This window comes from Heteronotia binoei, chromosome 14 (genome assembly GCF_032191835.1).
Source record: "Heteronotia binoei isolate CCM8104 ecotype False Entrance Well chromosome 14, APGP_CSIRO_Hbin_v1, whole genome shotgun sequence".
Classification (NCBI taxonomy): domain Eukaryota; kingdom Metazoa; phylum Chordata; class Lepidosauria; order Squamata; family Gekkonidae; genus Heteronotia; species Heteronotia binoei.
The window spans coordinates 34,068,571-34,093,100 of record NC_083236.1 but is presented as its reverse complement, the minus strand read 5'-3'; the positions used below and the strand labels follow the sequence as shown (position 1 = coordinate 34,093,100).

The following is a 24,530-nucleotide window of genomic DNA, read 5'->3' as shown; positions in this document are numbered from 1 at the left end:
TCTGTGCAGTTTCTGGTAAAGACGGGACCACTGTATTGAGTTGAGATGATAGGTTGAAAGTATACGCTGAGAAGTAGGCTAAATAGTTTTGAATCTTGGATGTAGCAGTCAAGAGGGAGTCAAGTTTTCTGCCCAAGGTGTCCGACTTCTTTCCCTCTTTCTCTGGCGGGACAGGGTGATGTGTCTGCTTTGATTTCGAGGACGAATGTACAATCATTGAATTAGGAGCAGGATGATTAAATAAGAATTTTGAATCTGGTGCGTGTATTTTGTATAGGGATTCAATTCTTTTAGACGTCGGTGGTACTGATGCAGGCTTATCCCACGCTTCCTTTAATCCTTCCAAATGGACGGGTAGCATGGGTAAGAAGGAGCCTGCAGGTAAATCCGCGTGGACCAGGTCGTGGACCACGTCTGATACTCTCGGCAGGTCTGTGGTGAGTTTTATGTTGAGAGCATTTGCCATATTTGTGAGTAAATCCAGATAAGCTTTGGATCCCTCAGATAAGAGATAGGTCAGCTGGCTTTGTGATGTCCGACGTAGGTGATGTTGGTGATGAGACTGAATGTGATGACTCAGAGTTCTCGGCTGCGGAATTCTCCGGAGCATCTATGGGAATCGTAGGTCTGTCAAGTGCAGGTGTAGCCAATGTTAAGGGTTTCTTAACCAGGGTAGGCTGGTCTGATTGTATTATTTGCTGCTTAGATAGAGCGGATGTTGAAGAAGCCGGTGATGTTTGCTTTGGTTCCTGTCGGAGTCGATAGTAGGCTTCGTCATGGTACTGATTATGTGTATCTTCAATATGCCTGTAATGATGAGCTTCATCATGGTACTGAGTTTGATGGGATTCCTCACGGTACCGAGGTTGGTCACGGTACCGATGTCGGTATTCCACAGATGGTGATCTAGAAGGCCTGTAATATCAATGGTGTCGGTATGGAGATGGAGACCTAGATCTGGACTGGCTATAATAGTAGTATCGATCTCTATGCCGACTTGGGGATCGTTCTAGGTACCGATGAGCTGGGGATTCCCGATGGAGTGGGGAGACAGCACCATCCTTAAATGTTCTTGGTGTCGATACCTCACGGAATGAGTGCATCTCAAGTAGGTTGGCTCGTTGTGCTTGGAGTTGAGGTAATGGTTCCATAGACTCCGTGGCCAAGATGTCTTCAGGCAAAGACTCATGAATGGACGGTGATTGGGATCGAATGCGTATGATCTCGTCAGCAATCACGTCGGTAGGCATCGAGAGTTCTGGTAGAACAGCTGGTGCTGTGAATTTCGATACTGAGGTTTTCGATACCGAGGTGGAGGTCATCGGTTGTGAGCTCATGATATCCGAAGCTCTCAGATCCGATTGGGTCCTCGAAGTCAACTTCGATGTAGATTTCGACTCTGGCTGTCGCTTGGATGAAGGTTCCAAGTGGTGCTTTCTCTTGGATTCGTCCGACTTTTTAGTGTGTTTGCCGGACTTAGGCTTACTGGGAGCCGATGTCATGGAAGCTGCCGGTTTGCCCACGTCCCTTTGCGGAGTCAGGGAAGGTGGCGAGTTTTGGGACCCAGAAGCATGGGTCATCACAGGCCGCAACGAAGACTCTAAAAGGTGACTCTTCAGCCTAGCGGCACGGTTTTTTCTCACCTGTTTCTCGAATTGGCTGCAGTGAGTACAAGCGTCGATCCTGTGGGTCTCCCCAAAACAAAATAAGCACAGAGAGTGTCCGTCTGTTGAGGGGATTTTGGTCCCGCACCGAGTACACTTTTAAAAAGTGGTTTTAGGATCCTTTCCTTCCATACGCCCGGGGGAAGGGTGGTTGGGAAGGGGAAGTAAGATGAGACGATAGTAAAGAAAGTAAATCTTTTTTTCTTTTTTTACGATACCAGTAGAAGATCGAAGAAGACGAAGACGATGAACATGAAGGTTGAAGAAAGTAGTAAGGCTAGATGAAGTTGAGGAGACGCAACGAGGAAGGACTATCCCGAGCGGTGGTTAGAAAGAAACTGGGTGGGTGGAGCGCCTCCCCCCTCGCTCCAGGCATGCGCAGTGGATGCCTGCTCCCCAGAGCGAGAGGGAATGCGCGCCAAAATAAACACCTAGGCTAGCTTTAAATTCTCCGAGGTCGGGTTCATTCCAGGCGGAAAACCCATGTGTGGGACTGCACAGAGACCACGATGAAGATCCTGAAGCCTGCTACCTCTGTCTATGGTGGCTTCCTTTATTCACCATGTCTAGTAGCTCTTAATGGACTTCTCCGTGAACCTGACTAATCTTCTCTTAAAGCCACTGTATGAGCCCTATAAGAAACAGAGCTGGAGGGTGCACGTTATGGGAACCAAGTGGGATGGGCTAAAATTAGGCTTCTTTAAGGTCCTCCCTTTTTTATCCTCCCCCAATTTGAACTGCTGAACCAGCTCCTTGATCAATTTGCAAAATAAATACAGAAATTACGGAAGCTGGGAAGTACTCATAACTAGGCTAGTAATTGCTATATATCACACAAAACCTGGAATAAAGGAGTACAAATCCATTTAACGTATATGCCTGACAGGAAATCAAAATGCTGGAATTTGTTTAAAGTCATGTTAGCAACTGCCACACATTTGAAAACTAAGCCATTCAGATACTGAGTTATCTTATTACAAATTCTGTTCAGACCCTTAACAAACAAGAATAGAAAGTACTTATATACTTGCTTCTTCCTAGAAAGCCTAGTATCCGTGGCAGGAGAACTAGCAACAGGCAATTTGCACATTTCCAGAGTTTTGGGGGGTTTTGGGTTCTGTGGTCACTGTGCTTGCTTGCCAAAAATATACATACACTGTTGAGAAGTACAGGGACGGGTTAATGCTGATGAATTAAACAATACTGATTTCAGACTGCAGGGCAATAAAATAGAAGGCGAAGCATAAGGACAAGGATTAATGTAATGCTGAATAATGTTTTAATCATGCAGAACAGCATGGTTAAAACATCAACATGGTTTAAATTACTGCGCCTGCCTTTGTTGTCAGAACTGCCAAACCATGCTAGAGACAAGAAGTAACATTTCCCAGTGCGCCCTCCTTAATGCTACACCTACGCATTTCAACTGACCACGCTCAGTTTTAACTAGATGGTTACAATTGCAGCCCAGCCAAATAAAAAATCCCATCAAGATCCTCCACTGCTTTCAACAGCTCAGCTCCATTTCACAGAACAAGTCTACTTATTGTCTTCTTATTAGGAGGGAGACATTGCAGACTTCTTTCCCCTCTTCTAATCAGCACATCACCCTCAACTCTCCACCTAAAATACAATAAATAATGTACTTATTGTAAATATATATTGACTGGTCACTCTAAACTGAAGGTCTTACTTTGTTTCCTTCATTTACACTCTGCCTTTCTACCCAATATGGACACAACGTGGTTTATATTGTTCTCCTCTTCTCCATTGCATCCTCACAACAACCCTGGGAGGTAGGTTAGGCTGAGAGCATGCAAGCGGCCAAGGTAGCCCAGTGAGCTTCCGTGGCAGAGCTGTGATTTGAACCAGGGTCTCTCAGATCCTAGTCCAGTGCTCTCACACCACAACGGCAACATCAGGTCATAACAGAAAGCCTCTAAGTAGTAGTAGTGCAACCTTCCTTTTTTTTTTTTGGTTAACAGTTGAAGTAGTATGTAATATTTAGAAAGCCACATGTTCCAGGATGTGGCAACTGTAAGGGATGACTGGACATCATGTGGCCAGCTATTGTGTGTACAGGCATTACACAATATTGACATATCCTGTACTTCTTGCATGGGCTATTTATCACCCAGCATGAACAGAACAGCCAAGTTAGACAGTGACTTACCTGCTCACTGTAGAGAACCTGGACATTTTTGATGATGCGACAGTGCTTCTGAAGAATTGCTACAGCCTGAGCCAATGGCATTCCTGCAAAAAAACCCAAAACAAAACATTAAGAAGTGTTACAGTCACTGCTCCTCACTTAGCCATGCTGGGCAAAAATGTGTTTGCTCAGCAGGGTCAACATGTGGCAATACTGGCTCTTGGGCCAAGAACAGCAAATCAAACAGCATAAGCATTTCCAGCCAATGACTAAACCCAGTTGTCTCATTAAATTAGGAAGGAAACAAAACACACACGTCTCTGCCTAACCACCAAGTCAGACCATTTTCTAAGAATCAAGACAAGAAAAGGTATTGTCCAGCTCGGCACTGCAGAATGGGTCCTATTAAACTTTAAAAGCTGCACACTTAATCAATTTTAGTGACGCACAAGTGACAATCACTCTGTGATGAACACATATTCTGCCTCTCTCCAAGCCTTTTTGCTTCACTTGCTGGTAGCCCCATTAAGCCTTTATATCTTGACCTTAAGTCTGCAGCGCGTGTTTGCAGCTCTTTCCTCCAAGCCCCCAAAGAAAACAGTTTGTCAGGGCCTGTCCACCATTGATGGTGGAAGAAAGTGCTGTCAAATCACAGCTAACAACAATAAAATACATTTTTTTTGGGGGGGGGGATTACAGCTGACTTATGGAGACCCTATAGGGTTTTCAAGCCAAGAGACATTCAGAGGTGGTTTGCCATTGTCTGTTTCCATGTCACCACCCTGATATCCCTTGGAGGTCTCCCATCCAAATCCTAGCCAGGGCCAACCCTGCTTTGCTTCTGGGATCTAATGAGATTGGGCTACCCATCAGCAAATCGGGTTTGCCACTAAGCCCCTCATCTGGAAGAAGCTGCAGCCAAACCCAATTCTCTGATGGGCGTCCCAGAACAAGTAGTCACCAAGACCTGCATGGTGCATGCACACCTAGATGTACTAACCTAAAAATATAGCATGTGAAGAAACCTCTAAGCACCTCGCAGTTGCAGACAAGTCCTCCGAGACTTTCAACAGAAAGCTATGATCATTTAAACAATATAGGTTCTTTAGTTTTTGTAGATTTTCCAGGCTGTAAGGCCATGGTCTTGGCATAGTAGTACCTGACGTTTCAGCAGCAGTTGTGACCGGCATCCTCAGAGGTTTAACACAGAAAAATAAAGTTCTTTCTGTGTCAAACTGAGAGGAACTCTTATCTTTTTGTCTGAGGATGCTGGTCAAATGTCAGGTACTACTGTGCCAAGACCATGGTCATGCAGCCTGGAAAAATCTATGACAACTAACGAACTCCAGCTGTGAAAGCCTTCAACAACATACAAAACGTAGGTTCTAGTTCCCTGCCTGGACTTCTTTGAATAAAGTATGCTATGAATTTGAACACAAGTTCCTTAATTATCAGACTGCTCCCCTCAAAACTTTCTCAGCTCAAAGGCTGTATTGGTTAAAGCCTTGGAGGCCATATTTAACCTCTGCAATTCCTAAAGGATGGATTGATAGCGGGGGGAATAGCTCCCCAATATGCATGATATTCTTGGGAAAGGTATTCTGTGTATTCAAAGTATGTTGCAGAGTGGTTTCCATTTCTAGCTTATTTTACTATGCTCTAATTATATGTTCTTAAGCTCAATGATATAGCTTGTCCTAAAGCTAGCAATTCCAACTGGAAAACAGGACAGCTATCAGATTGTCTATACTGCATCAGGAACAACAGTCTGTGAAAAACTGGCAGTTCTGTATTCCCTGCCCATTCATCACATTTGCGGTTTTTTAAATTAAAAAAAACCTCCAGGAAGTAGCAAGCACATTAAGAACAGATCGCTGCATGCCAATTTGGGCTGTCAAATTTCCAATTTGTTCCTAACTTCTTGCCTTTAGTTCTGTGAACTGCTGGACGTACACAGCAGGAAAGAACATGAGCTCCCCTCTCCCACAATTCAGATTTCATTTCAGACATTAACTCATTGAGTTGCCTCAGCCAAGTATTGATTCTTTTATTAGAGACTGTGTGTGTGTGTGTGTGTGCATGCACACACATACACTGTCTCTCCAGAAAGTGGCCAAAGTCCATATTCTCTCTGCCTCAGCCTCCCATTTCCAGTATGGGTAAAAACTTTTACCCTATCTTACTGGGAGAGTCTGTGTGTGTGTGTAAATATGGCTAGACAATGCATGTGAAATATTCTAAGGTTCCATATCCAAAGCTAAGGACATCTTTTGTTCCCAGTTTTGCTTCTGAGAGGCAGAGGGTGGCCCTATCATTACCCCTACTGCTTTCATCAAGTTGGAAGTCTACTCTTCACTTATATATATATAAATCAATTTTCTTTGCTCACAGACCTTGCACCTAAGACACCATTCATGCCTGATATCAGGACAAGATGTGTCATTAGGGTTGCCAACCTCCCTGGGGTGGGAATGGAGATCACCCAGAATTACAGCTGTTCTCCAGACTACATAGATTGCTCTTTCTTTCTTTCTCTCTCTCTTTCTCTCTTCTGCAGAAAATGGCTGCTTTGGAAGGTGGACTGCATGGCATCATACCTTACTGGTGCCCCCCTCTCTAAACCCCACTCTCAGGCTCCACACTCATATCTCCAGGTATTTTGGGAAGGAATATGGGAACGGGTTGTTGTAGCTCAGTGGTAGATCATTTGTTTGGCATGTAGAAGGTTCCAGGTTCAGTCCTCGGTAGTAAAGATAGTCCCATTTGCAAGCACCAGCCGTTTACGACTCTGTGGTGACGTCGCATCACGACATTTTCACGGCAGACTTTTTACAGGGTGGTTTGCCATTGTCTTCCCCAGTCATCTACTACACTTTACTACCAGCAGGCTGGATACTTAGTCCTTGGTATCGCCAGTTAAAAAGGACCAGGCAAAAGGTGATAGGAGAGACCTGTGCCTGAGACCCTGGAAAGCCACTGCCAGTCTGAGTAGACAATACTGACCTTGTTGGACCAATAGCCTGATTCAGTAAGTAAGTAAGTAAAATTTTATTTGTATCCCGCCCTCCCCGCCTAGGCAGGCTCAGGGCGGCTAACAACATCTTATACATATACAATAGTAAATATAAAAACTTTAAATTTAACAATAAAACTTTAAATTTAACAATAAAACTTTAAATTTAACATCATTTAAAAACCAGTTAATGTATTTAAAATTCATATAATTTAATCTGGCAGCAATGGTGGCATTCTGATGCTAGTTTCTGCCAGTTTGATTGGTTCCATGTTGACATGGGTCCTTAGACAGGACCGTGTTGGCGGATCCTTAGTTAACAGCAATTCAGCAGTCAGTATATGCTCGTTTAAAGAGGGTAGTCTTGCAGGCCCTGCGGAACTGATCAAGGTTCCGCAGGGCCCGCACCTCCTCAGGAAGCTGATTCCATAGGGCGGGGGCCGCGATTGAAAAGGCCCGTGCTCGGGTATTCTGAAGCTTGATCTCTTTCGGCCCAGGGATAGTCATTTTATTTTTTCCAGCTGACCTCAGTTCCCTCTGGGGTTCATATGGGGAGACACGGTCCCTCAGGTAGGCCGATCCTCGGCCATATAGGGCTTTAAAGGTAATGACCAACACTTTGTGATGGATCCGGTATGTAATTGCCAGCCAGTGCAGTCCACGCAGTCCCGGCCGTATGTGCTCCCATCTCGGGAGTCCCAACAACAGCCTGGCTGCTGCGTTCTGCACCAGCTGCAACCTCCGGGTCCGGCACAAAGGTAGCCCTAAGTAGAGGGCATTACAGTAGTCCAATCTTGAGGTGACCGTTGCATGGATCACTGTTGCGAGGTCGCGATGCTCTAGGAAAGGGGCCAACTGCCTTGCCCGCCTCAGATGGAAGAATGCTGACTTGGCAGTGGCTGCTATCTGGGCCTCCATTGATAATGAAGGCTCCAGTAAAACACCCAGGCTCTTTACCAGTAGAAGGCAGATCCACGTGTGTAAATTGTCAACCCAGAGCTGGCAAGCCTATGTGTCCTACAAGCATCCCTTGGAAGCCAATAGGGAGGATCGAGCCATCCTCCCATTAATTTAACTGGCTTTTTAACAATGGAAGAGCCTGTGAATTCAGAAGGCGGCTTCTTGGATGGGAGGAAGACCAGCCAAAAGGAACAGTGGAGTATAAATATTTTCATACATAAACATTTCATAAACAAACAAGCTTTCCTCAGTGGAATCGTAGGTTTCCCCCCACCACCATGTTTTACACTTCTATCACTGGCTAGCATTGTATTGTCAGCAAAAGATGACTGAGATTTGCTTTTGTAAAGTCACCCAAAGATTTATGACAAACGATCAGTTTAAGTGGAATACAGTTTGGTGCAATGCTGTTTCCTTAGCCACCAAGGCAGCTAACAAATTACAAACATGTAACAAAATCACATCTTAACCCTCATGACAACCAACAAAAACTCATTAAAACCAGAGCTAAAACACTCAAACAAAAAACAATTGAGTTTTCACTCACTGGTGGAAGATAGCAACAGAAGCAGACAGGCACGTTTCCCTTTGGAGACAATTCCAGAATTTTGATACCACAACTGAGAAGACCCTCTGCCAGGTTGCCCCCCCCCCCCTATCTCCTCTCAGAAGGATAGGGGCACCCAAAGCAGGCCTTCAAAAGATGACAACACTGGACAAGTAGGTCCTTAAGGGAGTAGGCAGGCCTTCGAGTATGCTGTTCTCAAGTCATGTGCTGGGTTTAAGGGCGATACCAGCACCCTGGATTGTGTCCAGAAACAGATTTGGAGCTAGAGTAGACAGGCCAAGTCAGGAGTGATATAGTCCCTAAGTCCAATTCAATATCCTGGCTGCAGCATTTTGCATCAATTGAAGTTTCTGAACACCATTCAAAGGCAACCCCATGCAGAGCACACAGCAGTAATCTAATCTAGATGTAACCTGGGCATGCACTACAGTGACCAGATCTTTTCTGCCCAGGAAAAGCTGCAGGTGGCTAAGCAGTCAAAGCTGGTAAAAAAGCACTCCTGGCCACAGCTGCCACCTGCTCATGCAGCAGTAGGCCTGGGTCCCAAAGCAACCCCACACTATGGACCTATTTCTTCAAAATAAGTGCATTCCCATCCAAACAGGCAGCAACTTAAGTCCTGTGTCAGACCTCTGGCTCATCAGTAGCATTTCTGCCTTGGTGGGATTAAGCTGCATCCACTCCAAAACTGGACCTGGATACCACCAGTTCAGGGTTTCTACAGCTTCCCTGGGATCAGCCAAAAAAGCACATGATGTCATCAGTGTCATCTATGTATTGTTGGCAACCCAGCTGAACTCTCTGGATGACCTCACCCAGCAGTTCTGAACTCTCTGGATGACCTCACCCAGCAGTTCTGAACTCTCTGGATGACCTCACCCAGCAGTTTCAAAGAGGACAAAATGGAGCCCAAAGGGCTGAGCAGCAGACCCCCAGCACATTCCAAAACCTCCCTTCCAGGCAGGACTGGAACCGTTACAAAACACTGCTTCCCAGTCCAGCCCAGAAAGATAGGTATTAAATACCACTGAGAGGTCTACCGGTAAGGTTGTTAACCTCCACGTAGGGCATGGAGATCTCTCAGAATTACAACCAATCTGCAGATGACAGAGATCAGTTCCTCTGGAGGAAATGTCTGCTTTGGAGCATGTGGCGCTTACATATTACATAGATGACAGAAAAATATCACAACCAGTAATGTGGAAGATCAGATATGAAATGAGCTGGCATCTAGATGTTCATCAGTCTCTACAACTTATTACAGAACATGTTCTACAATATGGCAAGGATGGGACTTTTCTAAATTTGATATAGGATCACATTATTAGTTGTGACAAATGATCCACCAGGTGACCAAGGCCGTTTCAGCCCCATACCCAGGCCTAAAACCTTCCCTAAGAGTGGCCTATCTGGGCACAGAGAGTTTAAGGGAAAATTCATTCTGCGTTTTCTTTGAAGCTTTGCAAGCCCAGAAGAGCTTCCTCCTGAAGCAGGCAAAGACACGGCAGAAGGAGCTGGGAACTTCAGCAGCTTTGGAGCTTCAAAGGATGAGAAGAGGAGGGGAAGGAGAAAAGAGCTGTGAGTCTGATTCAGTGTTCCCTGTAAGCTGAGTTGGTGGGAGCTAGCTCAAAGTTCTTCAGCCTCCGGCTCAAACATCTTCACTCAGGAAGGATGGCCCCAAAACAAACTAATTTATGCAGCAGCCAAATCTCTTGCTCACCACTTTAATGCCAGTAGCTCACAAAGTAGAATTTTTGCACACAAGACTCCATAGCTTAGAGGGATCGTTGGTCTGATTAAAGCCCTCGGTGGGCCAGTTGCAGCCCATGAGCTGTAAGTTTGATACCACTGTTCTAGCAACTGCTCAGTGATTTCCCAGAAAGCGGCCCTGTTTCTTAACCAAGAGTGGAGGCAGTAATAGAGGGCTCATCCACAAAGCACCAAATTTTTGCTTGCGACCTCTGAAGCAACCCAAACAATAAATGGCTTCATAAATGCCCCTTTAGAGCCAGTTTGGTGCAGTGATTAAGTGTACGGACTCTTATTTGGGAGAACCGGGTTTGATTCCCCACTCCTCCACTTGCACCTGCTGGAATGGCCTTTGGACAGCCAGAACTCTGGCAGAGGGTAAGGAAGATAAAGGAGATGGTGAGACGCTCTGAGACTCTGAGATTTGGAGTGGAGGGTGGGATATAAATTCAATATCTTCATCTTCTTTCTGTCAAAGTACAAGATTGGGGGGTATTTTTTGAGGGGACTTGTGTGAACTATTGCTAGGTTGATCCTGCAGCAAGTTACAAAATGCTGACAAAACATATTCATATTCAGCTCAGTACCTCCTGCTTATCATGCATTGGGTACAATCAAGTGACTGTGTAATAATCTTAAGAATAGCCTTTTCAAACCCATAATATTAAAACCATTTAATAACCAGAGGTATGGAGGAAACAGCTTGCACAGAGAGCAAAGGGAAGCAGGGGTGTTTGGAAACCTGGTGGTGAGGACATTAGCAATCTTATTACTGTGCTCATATGTAGAATTATTACAAAGGCTATTATCTTACATATAAAGAGAACCAGTAAACTATAATTGCAGAACCACAAGATCAAAAGATACTATTAACTTCCAAGTGCCTTCCAATCATTCAGGAGATAAGCTTAATGTGATTCTCAAGGTGTCCACGTGTAAGAGAAGGAAGAGAACTCGCATGCTTTCTTTAACGTGCTGGAGCCTTAGTAAGGTTGCCTGACTCCACCAGAAGGTTCGCTCTTTATGAAAAGTAGACAAAGCCCTCAGCACCAATAAAAGCTTGCTCAGCTTTATTCAAAAGGTTATGCCACAAAAACAGAAAACGCACAAGTTTCCATGTTTCTGATGCCTGTTTATATCCTGGATGGGAGTACATGAATCAGGTTACAGATTAAGCTTACACAAATGATTTTGCTGAAAACAATAATTACCTGGGGTTCAAACAAGAAACTTTTCAGGCAAACAAGGTCATCACTGAATTAAGTCAAAGTTCAAAGAAAACACCTTCCCTAATGGTTTTAGCAACTGCTCAGTGATTTCCCAGGAAGTGTCCCGATTTCTTATCCAGGAGTGGAGGCAGGAACACAGGGCTCATCCACAAAGCACCAAATCTTTGATTGTGACACCTGAAGCACCCCATGTCAGGAATGTTAGGTAGATGGTATGATGGTTAGAAGAGCCCTGTGGTGCAGAGTGGTTAGCTCCCTGCTCATGACCTGAGTTCGATCCCGGTGGAAGCTGGGTTCAGGAAGCCAGCTCCAGGTCGACTCAGCCTTCCATCCTTCCGAGGTCGGTAAAATGAGTACCCAGCTTGATGGGGGGGAAAGTGTAGATGACTGAGGAAGGCAATGGCAAACCACCCTGTAAAAAGTCTGCCGTGAAAACGTTGTGAAAACAACGTCAACCCAGAGTCGGAAACGACTGGTGCTTGCACAGGGGACTACCTTTACCTTTTTACTTTTATGATGGTCAGAGGGTGTAACTAGGATCTGGGAGACCCAAGTTTGAATCTATGCTCTGCCACAGAAGCTTGCTGGGTGACTTTAGGCTGAGCATACTCTCAGCCTAGCCTACCTTATACAGCTGTGGTGAGGATGAAGTGGAGAAGATGAAAATGATGTAAGTAGCTTTGATGTAAGCAGTCGGAAGAAAGGTGGCGTGTAAATGAAGCAAATAAACAAAACAGATCTGGCCCTCAGAGCAATGTTATTTTCAACTCCACTGCTTTATCTTAACCTGTGAGTGGTGCTCACTCTTATTTTGAAAGAAACAAGAAAGGTACAGGAAGAGATATAATGGAGCGGGGGCTCCAACACACTCCCCTGTAGCTCCAGTGAAGGTCAGATTTAACCCTTCCTGCACTGTATCCCAGAATTTCAAAAGGAAGTTAGTGGGGGCCATTGAGAATCAAGCCACTAGCTCTCTCTACATTCTAGCTCGGCCTCCATTTCTTAGTGTGAGGCCGGACTGATGTATCGTTTGGATATTACATTTTAATTAAATTATCATACACCCAACAATACTGCGGGGGAAGCTGGCTAATCCAGTAATGAAAGAAACAAGATTCACTTCTGCAGGGAGTGAGGGGGGGACAATACTGGGATTGTCTTCCAGTTCTTATAATTCTCCCCACCCCCCGTAAATTTTATCTATTACAGCAATTCCCAGAATCTTATCAAGCCACTCTTGAGTTGAAGGAATAGTATGATTCTTCCAGTACTTTGCCCAAATTATTTTGTTAGCTGTTGACAGAAAAATAATGCAGCAAAACCATTACTGGATCAAGTGGCACACTAATCCCAATAACAGCATAAATGACCAACAAGATTTGTGGTTTTGCTTACCACCACTAAGACAGTAGAGGTCTGCACGTGCCATGGAGTGTCTCCAACAGAACGTTTAAACCAATTAGCATTAAAGATTTTGTTTGACTTCTCTGGGGTGTGGTACCACTAAGCCAGAATTTTATCAAGAGCTTCCACCAAAAACATCCCCTGAAGAATCCCTGACATTGAGGCTACTAAGTGCTGAAGATGAGGGAATACAGCACTGTTCCCATATATACTCCCCCCCACACAGGAACTAATGGCAGCCATTCACCTTGCACAGGAGACAGCAACGCACTTATGAGAATGTCAGAATGAGGCTAAACCTGTTCTCAGTTTTCCATTTGCCCAACCACTGAAATTTAAGACCTGTTCCTGTCCACACAGTCCTAGCTTGGACTTCATTTCCTGATCACACATAAGTGTGACAGAATGTGAGGAATGGAGCTTTCTACAGAGATTGGAGGGGGGATGGATTCTGCTTCCGGATTATCTAGTTATCATTTTATTCTTTTGACAGATTCACCATGCCCTGCCGTGATGCCGGTCAGGCCCTAACCTTCATTCCCAGATCATGGCTTTCATTGACCAATATATTTGTCTTTTCAGGAGCCTCAAGCAGTTTCTGAATGGTTTCTACTCTAGGCATCCTCCCAACCAGCCACAGCTCAGGGCCAGATCCTCATAGCTTCATCAGACTTTATCCTGTCTCTTTAGAGTCCATTTCCTGATCTAGATTTCAGCTACCCAATGTCTTAGTTACTACAGTTTTGTAGGGGGGGTGGGTGAAGAGGAGAACAATAGAGTAATGTAGTGGTTAGAACCGGACTCCTCCACTTTGTTGAGTTAGCTGGCACTCTTGGAATTTTGAGATAAGGTAAGAGGTACCATTACAAAATAGCTGTCAGTGAGCTATTACAAAATGCTGCAAGTCTTCTCCTATGATAAGGGCTGCTGTTTCCGAGTTAAAGTCCCCTATAGATCTGAGAGTTGAACAATAAGGAAAGCCGAGCGAAGAATATATGCTTTCGAGCTGTGGTGCTGGAGAAGACTCTTGAGAGTCCCTTGGACTGCAAGAAGATCAAATCAGTCAGTCCTAAGGGAAATCAACCCTGACTGTTACCTGGAAGGTCAGATGCTGAAGCTCAAATACTTTGGCCACCAAATGAGAAGGGAGCACTCACTGGAGAAGACCCTGGTGCTGGGAAAGACAGAAGGCAAAAGTAGAAGGGGACAGCAAAAGATGAGGTGGCTGGACAGTGTTACTGATATAACCAACATGAATCTGAGCAGACTTCGGAGGATGGTAGAAGACAGGAGGGCCTGCCGTGACTTTGTCCATGGGGGTCGCAAAGCCTGTGCTGTGTCACAAAAACTCAACTGTGCAACTGAACAACAACAAAACAGATCTAAAGTTGATGCCAGAGAAGCTCTTCCGAAGTACTTCTTGCTCCAGTGAGGTGGAGGAAAGGCAGGACTGGCTCCTTGCTTAGGGGGAAGAAAGCAGGGAGGTGTTGGGGAACAGTGACTGACATATTGGGGATTACAGGATCAGTCTGACTATGATCAAGGAGATCTGAGTTCAAATCCCCTTCTCAGGCATAAAGCTGGGTAAGCGTAGGCTCAGTCAATTTCTCACAGGGATGTTGAGAATATAAAATGGGGGAGGGGACCGTGTTAAAACTCCTCTGAGCTATATGGCTGGAAAGCAAATAAACAGTGTGAGAACGCTGCGCTGGAAGTGTCAAATGGCAAGTTGACTGACAACTTTGAAGAACACTGTGAACTCTCCAAGAGAAAAATCAATTATTTATTGTAAGTTGCAAGGGGCAGAACCTCAGAGAAAATTTGGCCTTGTAGAAGCTGCAACACCATGGCCAACACCAAATTGAACATTCATGAACAAACCTATTGAAGATGTGATTGTGCAATGCATCTATGCCAAAGAGATCACCGCTAGTGGAATATGAGCTGCTCCAGGAAAATCCAGGGAACACTTCTAATAGATCAGCTCCACTGGAGCAAGCAACTTGGGGAATCCCAGAGGAGATTCCCTGCCAGCTTTTAGAGAGCTACTACATAGCTCTGCCAGACAGCATTTATCACCACCAGAGTTGCTAACATTTCTGAAATGGGCAATTATTCTGCACTCATAGACCAGGGTAGCAACAATATGGTAGAATGCAGATTAAGTGATAGGATAAGCAAGATTTCACAGCATTAATGCTCAATAAACTCAATTTATGCATGGAAGTACCTAGTTGATAGAGAGCCCCATGGTGCAGAGTGGTAAAGCTGCAGTACTGCAGTTGGAGCCCTCTGCTCATGAACTGAGTTCGATCCCAGGGAAAGCTGGTTCTGGTAGCCGGCTTCAGGTTGACTCAGCCTTCCATCCTTCCGAGGTCGGTAAAATGAGTACCCAGCTTGCTGGGGGGAAAGTGTAAATGACTGGGGAAGGCAATGGCAAACCACCCCGCAAAAAGTCTGCCATCAAAATGTTGTGAAAGCAACGTCACCCCAGAGTCGAAAACGACTGGTGCTTGCACAGGGGACTACTTTTACCTTTACCTGGTTGATAGGGATATTTTACCTTGTGTTGAGAATTCTGAGAACAGAAAAAAAATTGGTCATTCCAGCAGAGTAATCTCAATTGAGTTACGCCCTTGTAAGTCCACTGAAGTCATTGCACTTAGAAGGGTACAAGTTCAGAGCTTATGAGACTTGCGGGGAATGGGGAATCCCATCACTGAGCCCGGCTAGCTCCAGGCCCCACTACCCCCCTTTTGAGTCCAGTTGCACTGGCAGCAGTGTCTGGAAGCTGCTTCAGGCCTGGAGCAACTCCCAGCTTTACTTACCACCGCTGGGCTTGGCGGAATTAAAATTTCAGATTTTTGTGCTAACCTGGGGGTCCCCCAAGCTTGCAGGAAAATCTGTTCAGTGTCACTCTGGCCCTGATCCACAGATTTAGATATCCACAGATATGGGTCATGCAACAGTATTATATAGAGAGCTCTGTTTATGCTTTCATTGTAAGAACACTTGCTTATGAACAGGGATGGTGAAAAGAGAAGGCCCTGTTATTATGGAACCACCTCCTCAGGGAGGTGTACCTGGCCCCCTCACTTTCAGTCTTTAGAAAGCAGCTGAAAATACTTTCATTCATTTGATAAAAGCAGTCCTAAATTGTGATTTAAATTTTTGGTTTTATGTATTTGTATGTACTCTCTTTTATTTATATCGTAAATTGCCTTGACCTCCACAAATAAGAAAGGTGACAAATTATTGTTTTAAATATACAGAAGTCATGACATCATTCAGGGGTGTCGAACTCATTGGTTACGAGGGCCGGAGCTGACAAAAATGAGGCCTTGTCAGGCTGGCCATGTTGGGCTGGACCATGTGTGTCCTTATTCAAGATTGGGTAGCAGCAGGGCTTTTTTTGTAGAAAACCCCCAGCAAGAACTAATTTGCATTATAAACCACACCCCCTGACATCACCCAGGATTTTTTTGTAGAAAAAGCCCAGCAGGGACTCATTTGGATATTAGGCCACACCCCCTGACACCAAGCCAGCCAAAACTGCGTTCCTGTTCAAAAAAACGAACTGGGTAGCAGAGATATAAGCCTTATAAAGGACACAGACAAACACAATTAAAGATTTTTTTAAAACTTAAAAGGAAACATGATTAAAACATTAGCACTCGGTTTTAAAGATGCTTTTCTTTGCATCTCTCATGTGGGATTGAGGGAACTGGGCAAAGGAAGCTATGGCTCCTCCCTTCCTTCCCCAGGAAACCAGGAGGGGGAGGAGCCTCAGCCAACAGAAGGAAGAGGGGCTTGGCTCAGTAGCTCTGCTGTGCAATTGAGAGAGCCTGGCAAAGCAAGCTCTCCCTCCCTCCTTCCTCCCCAAGGGAGGAGCCTCAGCCAATGGAGAAAATAGAGACTTTGCTCTGTAGCTCCTGTGCAAAGCAAGGTATTATGCTGAAGGAAGCAGATAGCAGATGACAGCCAGTTGCTCGGGGGCCTGAAAGGAACTCTATGGAGGCCTGATTCAGCCCCCAGGCCGCATGTTTGACACCCCTGGCATAGATGATCCACAAGGTAAAACTTTGTCCTAAAAATCCTTTAAAACATAACAAGAGTGGCATTCAGACTGTAAATGCAATGAATTATTTGTTCATGAGAATGAGATTGGTTTATTTTCAGACTGATGTATTTCTTCCACCTGTACTCAGACCTGAATCTGAAGGCATCCTAAACCAGGAAGTCTTCCATCTGACCACAATTTGTTGTGACTTCAGAATTAAGGTGCCTCAAGAAACGGGGGCTTTCTTCTTGCCTTCAAAACTGGATTCTAAACCACAATCTAATTCTTGTTTATATCCTCAAGGGAGGGCAGAGGAAGCATGCACTTCTGACGGCAGATGAAGCCCATTCCATCAAGAACAAACTGCATCCATCAGGGGGTAGTTGCTTTGATGGTGCGTAACTTTTCCTAAACGCAGTCAACCCACCACCTACCATAGATTTTACTTAACCCAGAGCAGCTCTAATTAAATTTACTCCACAGAAATTCATCTGAACATACACCTCAAATAAACACAGCAAACATCTGAAGTTCTTTCAAACCCAAGGAACCACAGTGGGTTGACACAGGGCATACACCGGCATTTCTACGCGGCCCCAGAAGCCCTTCTTCATAGCTGGCCAACTTTAGACTCCTTACACATCTTGCTCCACGGTCTTCTAGTCAGGCCCGTCTCCATCCCTGCACTAAATTAAAACAAACTCTGCCCAAATTCAATGGAGCTCCACACACGGCAGTCAGTACAAAGTTCATTTCAGAATTGCACCTAAGAAGGTCTACAGAAGTAAAGCATTTTGATACACAGCAAAAATCTTCACTAGAGAATTTCTCACTAGAGACATTTGTTTGCTTTTCCTCCATGGAGTTCAGGCTAATGTACACAGATATTCCATTTTATCCACACAACAGCCCTAGTAGGTAGTTTAAGGCAGAAGAAGTGGATCAGGACCACCAGTGAGCTTCATGGCTGAGCAGGGATTTGGATGGATGTCCCTGGTCTAACACATCATCCACTATGCTGCATGGGCTTTCTCTGACTGCGTGTGACCTTTCTCTGACTGCGTGTGACCTTGTCAAAGCATATCTAAACCTGCCAGTTTCCTGGGATTGCTGCAACCAGCACTTCAAGATTCAAACATATATATCTCTGGAAAGCTCTGTGTGAGTGAAGGAAGTCTGGCTTCCAACACATCTAGATGCCAGCTGTTCTGAGCAATAGCCATGTGATCTCTGATGGATGTTGCTAATCGTGCTAGAATTACAAGAGGAGGAAGTGCCAAAGCAGAGCATAAACAAAACATGACTCTGTTTAAGGGCACCCAAAAGAGCATCAGCAGGTAAACCAAGAGTTGCTCTGCAAGTTTCAAATATGTAAAGTGGGTGGCAGAATTTTGTCTGTACCATTTCAGAAGACTGCAGGTGCGAGGTCATGTTTTAATGCTCCCTTGCACTTAAAAAAAAATTCCTCCATGCAGCAAACTAACATCAGGAGGTGGTCTATGCTTAGTGTTTCCTCCTGTGGTTCTGATTAATGTGTGCAAGGGAAGACCTTGTGCTGGGAGGACCGAAAGTGTGTAAATATCTGTTGTCTCCTGAAGTGAGCAAGTAAACACAAAGTGTTTCACGGAACAGAGTAATATCAAATAGCAAAAAACCCACGAAATTATAACAAACCCAAATACATATAATTAATCAAATTTCTATTCAAACAGCTAAAGCTCAAAATTTTCAATACACCCGAGGTCCATAAGAATTCATACACCTCGAGTGAAATAAGTTACAGTCTCATATCATATCATTCACAAAATCATTAAAGTGCTGTCTCCTTCTCATCCACTCCTCAGAAAGAATATGAAGTGCTTGTGCCAGTCCTTTTAAACTTCCAATATTCAATGAGGTACTGTAGTATTTCAAAGTTTTCTTCGTATAACGTATGCTGCGGTATTCCAATTTTCTAAATTATAACCACGGATTTGATATTGGCTTCTGACAATTACATCAACACATGGGATCGTTTCTTTCTAAAGAGAGCCAGTTTGGTGTAGTGGTTAAGTGGGAAGTGAGCCACTTGTGGGAAGGGCGGGATATAAATCCTAAATAATAATAATTAAAAAAAGTGCGTGGACTCTTATCTGGGAGAACCGGGTTTGGTTCCCCACTCCTCCACTTGCACCTGCGGAATGGCCATAGCGTTCACAAAAGTTGTCCTTGAAAGGGCAGCTGCTGTAAAAAGCTCTCTTAGCCCCACCTACCTCACAGGGTGTCTGTGGGCAGGGGAAGGGGGGGAAGGTAGAGGAGATTGTGACTGCTCTGAGACTCTGAGTATAGGGCAGGATATAAATCCAGTATCTTCTTCTAATGCTTCCTCAAAAAGGCATAATATCCATGCCAATTTCCAAGAAGGACTGCTTTGACTAGTAGAATTCTACTCCCAGAATCCTATCACCACCTGATCTTCCACCTCATTATCTTTAATGTGCGGGGGGGGGGGGGAGACCCTTGCTCTCATCATTGTGTGCCTAGTCCAAATACATTTCAGATATTTGTCTTTTTCAAGAACCCCTCTCTCAGAACAACGCTGGAAGGAAAGTCCCTGGGCTGGGGTCCATTAGTCACTTCTCATGACCAAAAAAGAAGATGCTTGGAAAGGCAGCAATCTACTTACCCAAGGTGAATTCCCATTGCTCATTCCCAAGAGATCGCTCGGGAACCACTTCCAGATCTAGCATTGGCCCAGGCAGAGGAACGGCCCAGTAATCACACAGCAGGTCACGATGTTACTGTGGTTTGACCTGAACGGGGAGAGAACACACACCCAAGTTTATGTGTCATCCTTCTAATCTAAGGCCATAACCCAAAGCAATATGCAAACATTCTGTCTTGCTCAATCGCCGATGAGGAAACTTTGATTGTTGTTATTAAGTGTTGTTAGGGGTTTTTTTATAACACCACCATTAAGTTATTGTTTCCCCCTTTCCCCCCTGCTCACCTAGGCCTGCAAAACGGCTTCTCAGTCCAGTAAACATCCCAGCCTTTGTTGTTTTCCAACGTGAAAGTGCAGGCACACACATTCATTATATTATGCAAGCACTGCTAGGATCTTACTGCTTCAGGCCCTGTCTTGGACAAGGTGTCTAAGTATCTCTCCTTCCAGTCATGCTCTCTGGGTCTGCATCCATATTCAACAACAGATATATGGGATAAGTGCTTTAAGAACTCGCGGCAGGCAAGCTGACCTGATTTGCCCTTCCTGGTCCCTGTGCCATGAACAAAAGTGAGTCCTATTGATCCCCTCTCCTCCAAAGCATGGGATAACCCCCTTCTGCCTCTCTCTCCCATCACAATTGAGTTCATTGTGCAAGGCAAAGAGAGAGGGCATCTCTGGGGGGGGGGGGGAAGGGGAGTACAAAATATTTCCAGTATCTCCCACTGAAGACACTCAGCAAGGTGGGAGAAAAGGCCAAAAGGACATTTCATCCTCTCCTTAAAGGTCAAGCCCCCTTCATACGTTGGAGGCCAGCTACAGACAGCCTTCTCCCAGTCTCTCATACAAACAAAAGACACTACAGAGAATCATTTTGTCAAAGGGGCAGCAGCAGAGAGAAAACGTCAGGAGAGAATCTCCCTTTCAAACAACATGGGCAGGAAGCCCCAAGACAGCACCAAACATGAGCCAGTCAAAGTGTCCTCTTTCTGCCTCTGATCAATACTGGTTCCCTCCTGAGGAAGAAATACTTTGCATGATTGGCAATACCTTTTCCTTCCAATTATGAGCCAACAACTGAGTTCTCACTCCACAGATATATGAGATAATGCAGCCCAACCATGATGTCCACGGCCCAGAGGATTCCAGACCCATTGAGGTTCTTTTCATCCCCAGATCCCTCAGGAGCAAAATTCCCTAGCCTTCATCAAATTTCCTCCCTGGTGGGGCTAATGTGTCTAAAACTTTTTATACAGGGGATGGCCAGAGAAAGAAGGAGGCGGCTGCTGAGAGGTTTGGGTTGCTAAGGAGACAGAGAGAATGCTGGAGGGTGTACCTGAGTGACAGCCAGGAAAGGGTCAATTGGGGATTTGATGGAGAAAAAAGAGCAATATAAGGGAGGTGGAACACCCCTACTACCAGCTGTGGAGGACTGGAAAGATACCAAATACTTCACCACACCCTGGGCAGCAGATTGCACAGGCCAAGCCTGCAGACTGGGTAATTGAGAAGGAGTGGAAAGCCAAGAAGAAATAGATCCAGAAGGGAGTCATTTGGCTAAGACATACCAGCAACGGGTGAATGTTTGAGGAAATAAAGAGCAGGAGACAGGGGGACATAAACATGACAGAAGAACCTACCTGAAGTGAAGTCAACTTTAGACCAATCAACTCCACACACTCCATATGAGTGGGAGAGTCCAGACTTTGAGAGGAAGCTATTTGTTGCTGAAGCACATAAAGTTACATAATATATTGTTACAAATATTGAACTGATAGCGAAATTAGTCAGGGTTTCTTTACCCCATCTTTTATTCATCCTTTCCACATCTCTAAATAAACCACAATGGCCTCTTTCACACCACCCACACGGGCAGGGTTTGAACCACCTATCCGCAAGAGCAGAGGAACTTGCCCACTTAAGAAAACTGTTACAAATGAGATTATAAACATCCCTCCCGTTCAAGCTCAGGAAGCTGCACAACAGAAACTGTAAGGGGGGGGGGGAATCATTGCAGTTCCCACCTTCTCTCATGAGGCACAAGCAAATCTAACCGGAAGCCCCACCAAAACTTGACAATTATTAGGATCCAGTGTGCATCTCAGCAGAGAGAACACAACGAATAAATCTGACTTCCCACCAGGTTCAAGAAAATGAAATATACAGACAAGGGCAATTTGCTCCCCCCCTTTCTGCTTTCCTGTTCTTCACAGCATCCCCGAGGGAGGCTGTAAAAACACACCTCATCCTATGCAAAAAAATGAAGAGAAATACCTCCCCCCCCCCATAACACTCTGGTCTTTCGGGAGATCAGTTCCTTAGGTTAAACAACCACTTCTCCCATACCTGCACCAGGTGAGGGCATGAAGCAAGATTAACTCCTCCTGAGCTACTAGTAATAATTCATAGTTGGGGAGGTAGATTCCAGACCCCACCAAGTCCTTCTCCCCCAAGTACAACAGCAATAATTTAAGGGGGGGGGAGGAATTCCTGACTCATCTTCTTCCTCCCCGACAGCTGTGCTAAGAGATTTCTATCCCACTCTCCTCCCCGCCCCAAGTACAACAGTGATAATGGGGGGGGGGGGATTCCTGCCCTACCACAACAGTCGAGGGAGGGAGGGAATCCTGCCTTTTTCATCACCAGGAGTGGGGTTGTGGAGGATCGATTTCGGCCCCCCTTTCTCTCCCACGCCCCAGCACAATAGTGTCTCCAAAGCAGACCCTCCCCAAAGCGGAACAAGCATGGAGTGAGAGATCCCCCCCCCCTCAGCAGCAATTTCAGGCAGCAATGGAGACCTCCTCCAAGCAGCCCCCCTAGCAAAAACAGAGACACCCCCCCCCCTTGGGGGGGAGGAAGGTGTGAATCCAACAGCCCCTCCAGGAGAGCCTCAAGAAGAGGGAAGGTCTCTTGTTTACAAACGGGAAGGGAAGGTGTCGAGGAAACTCCCCCATAACAAAGGCCTGCCGGGGGCGGGAGTGGGGGTGGAGGGGGAAGATAGGAAGGAGCTGCTAAACAGCAGGACCTTTCCTCCCCCCCGCAGTGGAAAGACTCTGAATATTAAAAGTGTTGCACCAAAAAAAGAGGGGGGGGAGACTTCCTCTCTCTCTCCCTTCCCCCCGCGCGCCCTCAGGCCAGCCCGCACCCCGGGCAAAGGGATGGGTGGCCGTTCCAAGGGGCGCCTGAGGGACCCCCACGGGGAAGGGAGGGGAGGGGAGGGGACCAGGGGGTCGTAGGGCTGCGACTCACCTCACTTGCGGCTGCTGTAAACGGGGGAGGGGGGGAAATAAATATCTTTTGCGGCCGTCAGGCGACAGGCAGGCCGGCTGAGGCGGAGGAAAGCACCGGCAGCCGAGGCCGAGGGGCGGGGAGAGGCGGAGCCAGGCGGCGCTGGCTCGGCCTGCCTTCGCCCGCCGAGAGGTGTCGGAGTTCGGGCTGGGCCCCGCTTCGCCCGCCCTCTCGGGGCGTCCCTCCCCTTTGCTAGCTTTTGGGGAGGAGGGAAAACACTTTGCGCACGCTCAGAGGTGTCACTGCTAAGTCTCAGGGCAAAAAAAAAAGGTTGTCTCCCCCCCTCTTCACCCCCCCCCCCTTTCCCATCCCTTTTCTTTTGCAAGAGAGGAAAAGATGGTCAGAGAGAGACTCCCACTTCCTCCCTCAAAATCCTGCTTTTCATGTTTTCTTCTGCTGCTGCTGCCCTGGGCCCTGCCACTAGGCAAACTAGGCAACTGCCTAGGCGACGACCTTCTGGGGCGTCAAATTGGGTGCCCCCATGTGACTAGTTGGCATTATCAGTGCGGGGGGGGGGCGCCAAAAGTTAGTCTTGCCTAGGATGCTAGACAGTCTAGGGCCACCCCTGCTGCTGCTGTGGTACCCACCCACCCCTCCCTGGGCTCAGAGGCTTTCCTCTCATCCACTCATTTTGTTCCACCTTCCTCCTCAGGGCGTTGGTATGCTCAGGACAGCCCTGTGAGGTAGGGCAGGCTAGGAGAGAGAATGACTAGCCCAAAGGCAGCAATTGGAGAAGAGGACCATGGCTGAGTGGTTGAGCTTTTGCCTTGTGTGTCGAAATCTCTGCCATCTCCAGGATGTAGGAGATGTGAAAGATCTGTCCCCAAGACCCTGGAGAGCCACTGCAGATTTGAGGAGACAAAGCTGATCTCTATCTCAGTAGAAAACAGCTTCATGTGTTCAGTAGACCCTGTATGGATTTGAACTCAGGTCTTGCAAGTGAACACAATACTAATGACTGTGGCATGGTAGTTATGCATTTTTTTAAAACTTCGGATGGCATACAAGGGACACAGACTCAAGCATGCTGCTTTTTATCCCTCCCAATCTTAACCATGCAAGACGTTGCTTCATTGGTCAGGTTGAGTTTCTCCTGACCGAACTCTCCTTTACTGCAGCCAGAGGACAGCTACTAATTTTCCCAAGTGCCACAGGGCCCAATTCAAACTGGAACAGCAGTGTGCAGGAAAGGAGGTTCAATCCCTGCTGCCCACACACACAGCTTTTCCAACCCTTGAAATGGCCCTGGAGTGGGTGCACACCCGGACCTGACCCAACCCTTGGACCAACATCCCATGTCAATCAGGACTTAGAAGTCTGAAGGAGAGAGACACTTTGCACATGCTCAGAGACAGCCATGCCACCTTTATTGATTTACATCTCATGGTGTAAGAGATGCCTGGGTTCAATCTTTCCTACTTTTCTTTCTTTCTCTCCCATTTTCCATCATCCAATTTAAGAGATGTCCCCATCTTTTTAACTGCATTAGGCCCAGATTATAGATTCAGTCATGCCAGTTCTCTGCATGAAAGAAGATGTTACTAGAGGGAGTGTTCAAACAAACACTAATTCCTGCCCACAACTTGAAATAGTGCACTTTGGGACACACATCACCACTTGAGCCTGGTAAACACTGACCATTCTCTCATCCTGAGATGGACTCTTTCCTTCCCATCTTAAATGAGAAAAGGCACTCTGTATACTCTCTGAGGAAACCTTGTCAACTGTACTTCTTACAG

The 24,530-nt window shown here is 45.9% G+C and overlaps 1 protein-coding gene across 3 annotated transcripts in view; it reads right to left on the bottom strand.

The window, feature by feature from the left end:
- Positions 1 to 22,885, bottom strand: part of PHAF1 (phagosome assembly factor 1) — a 71,568-nt gene extending 48,683 nt beyond the window's left edge. The window contains exons 1-3 of one of the 3 annotated variants that reach the window (XM_060253892.1): positions 22,753 to 22,885; positions 19,465 to 19,591; positions 3,838 to 3,920 (exon numbers count right to left, since the gene is read on the bottom strand). In XM_060253892.1, coding sequence (XP_060109875.1) covers positions 3,838 to 3,920; positions 19,465 to 19,528 — 147 coding nt within the window. In that variant the 5' untranslated portion in view covers positions 19,529 to 19,591; positions 22,753 to 22,885. Of the gene's footprint in view, positions 1 to 3,837; positions 3,921 to 19,464; positions 19,592 to 21,527; positions 21,615 to 22,752 lie in introns of those variants that run through there. The other 2 variants (XM_060253889.1, XM_060253891.1) reach the window with 2 other exon arrangements.
- Between the last annotated feature and the right edge of the window lie 1,645 nt (positions 22,886 to 24,530).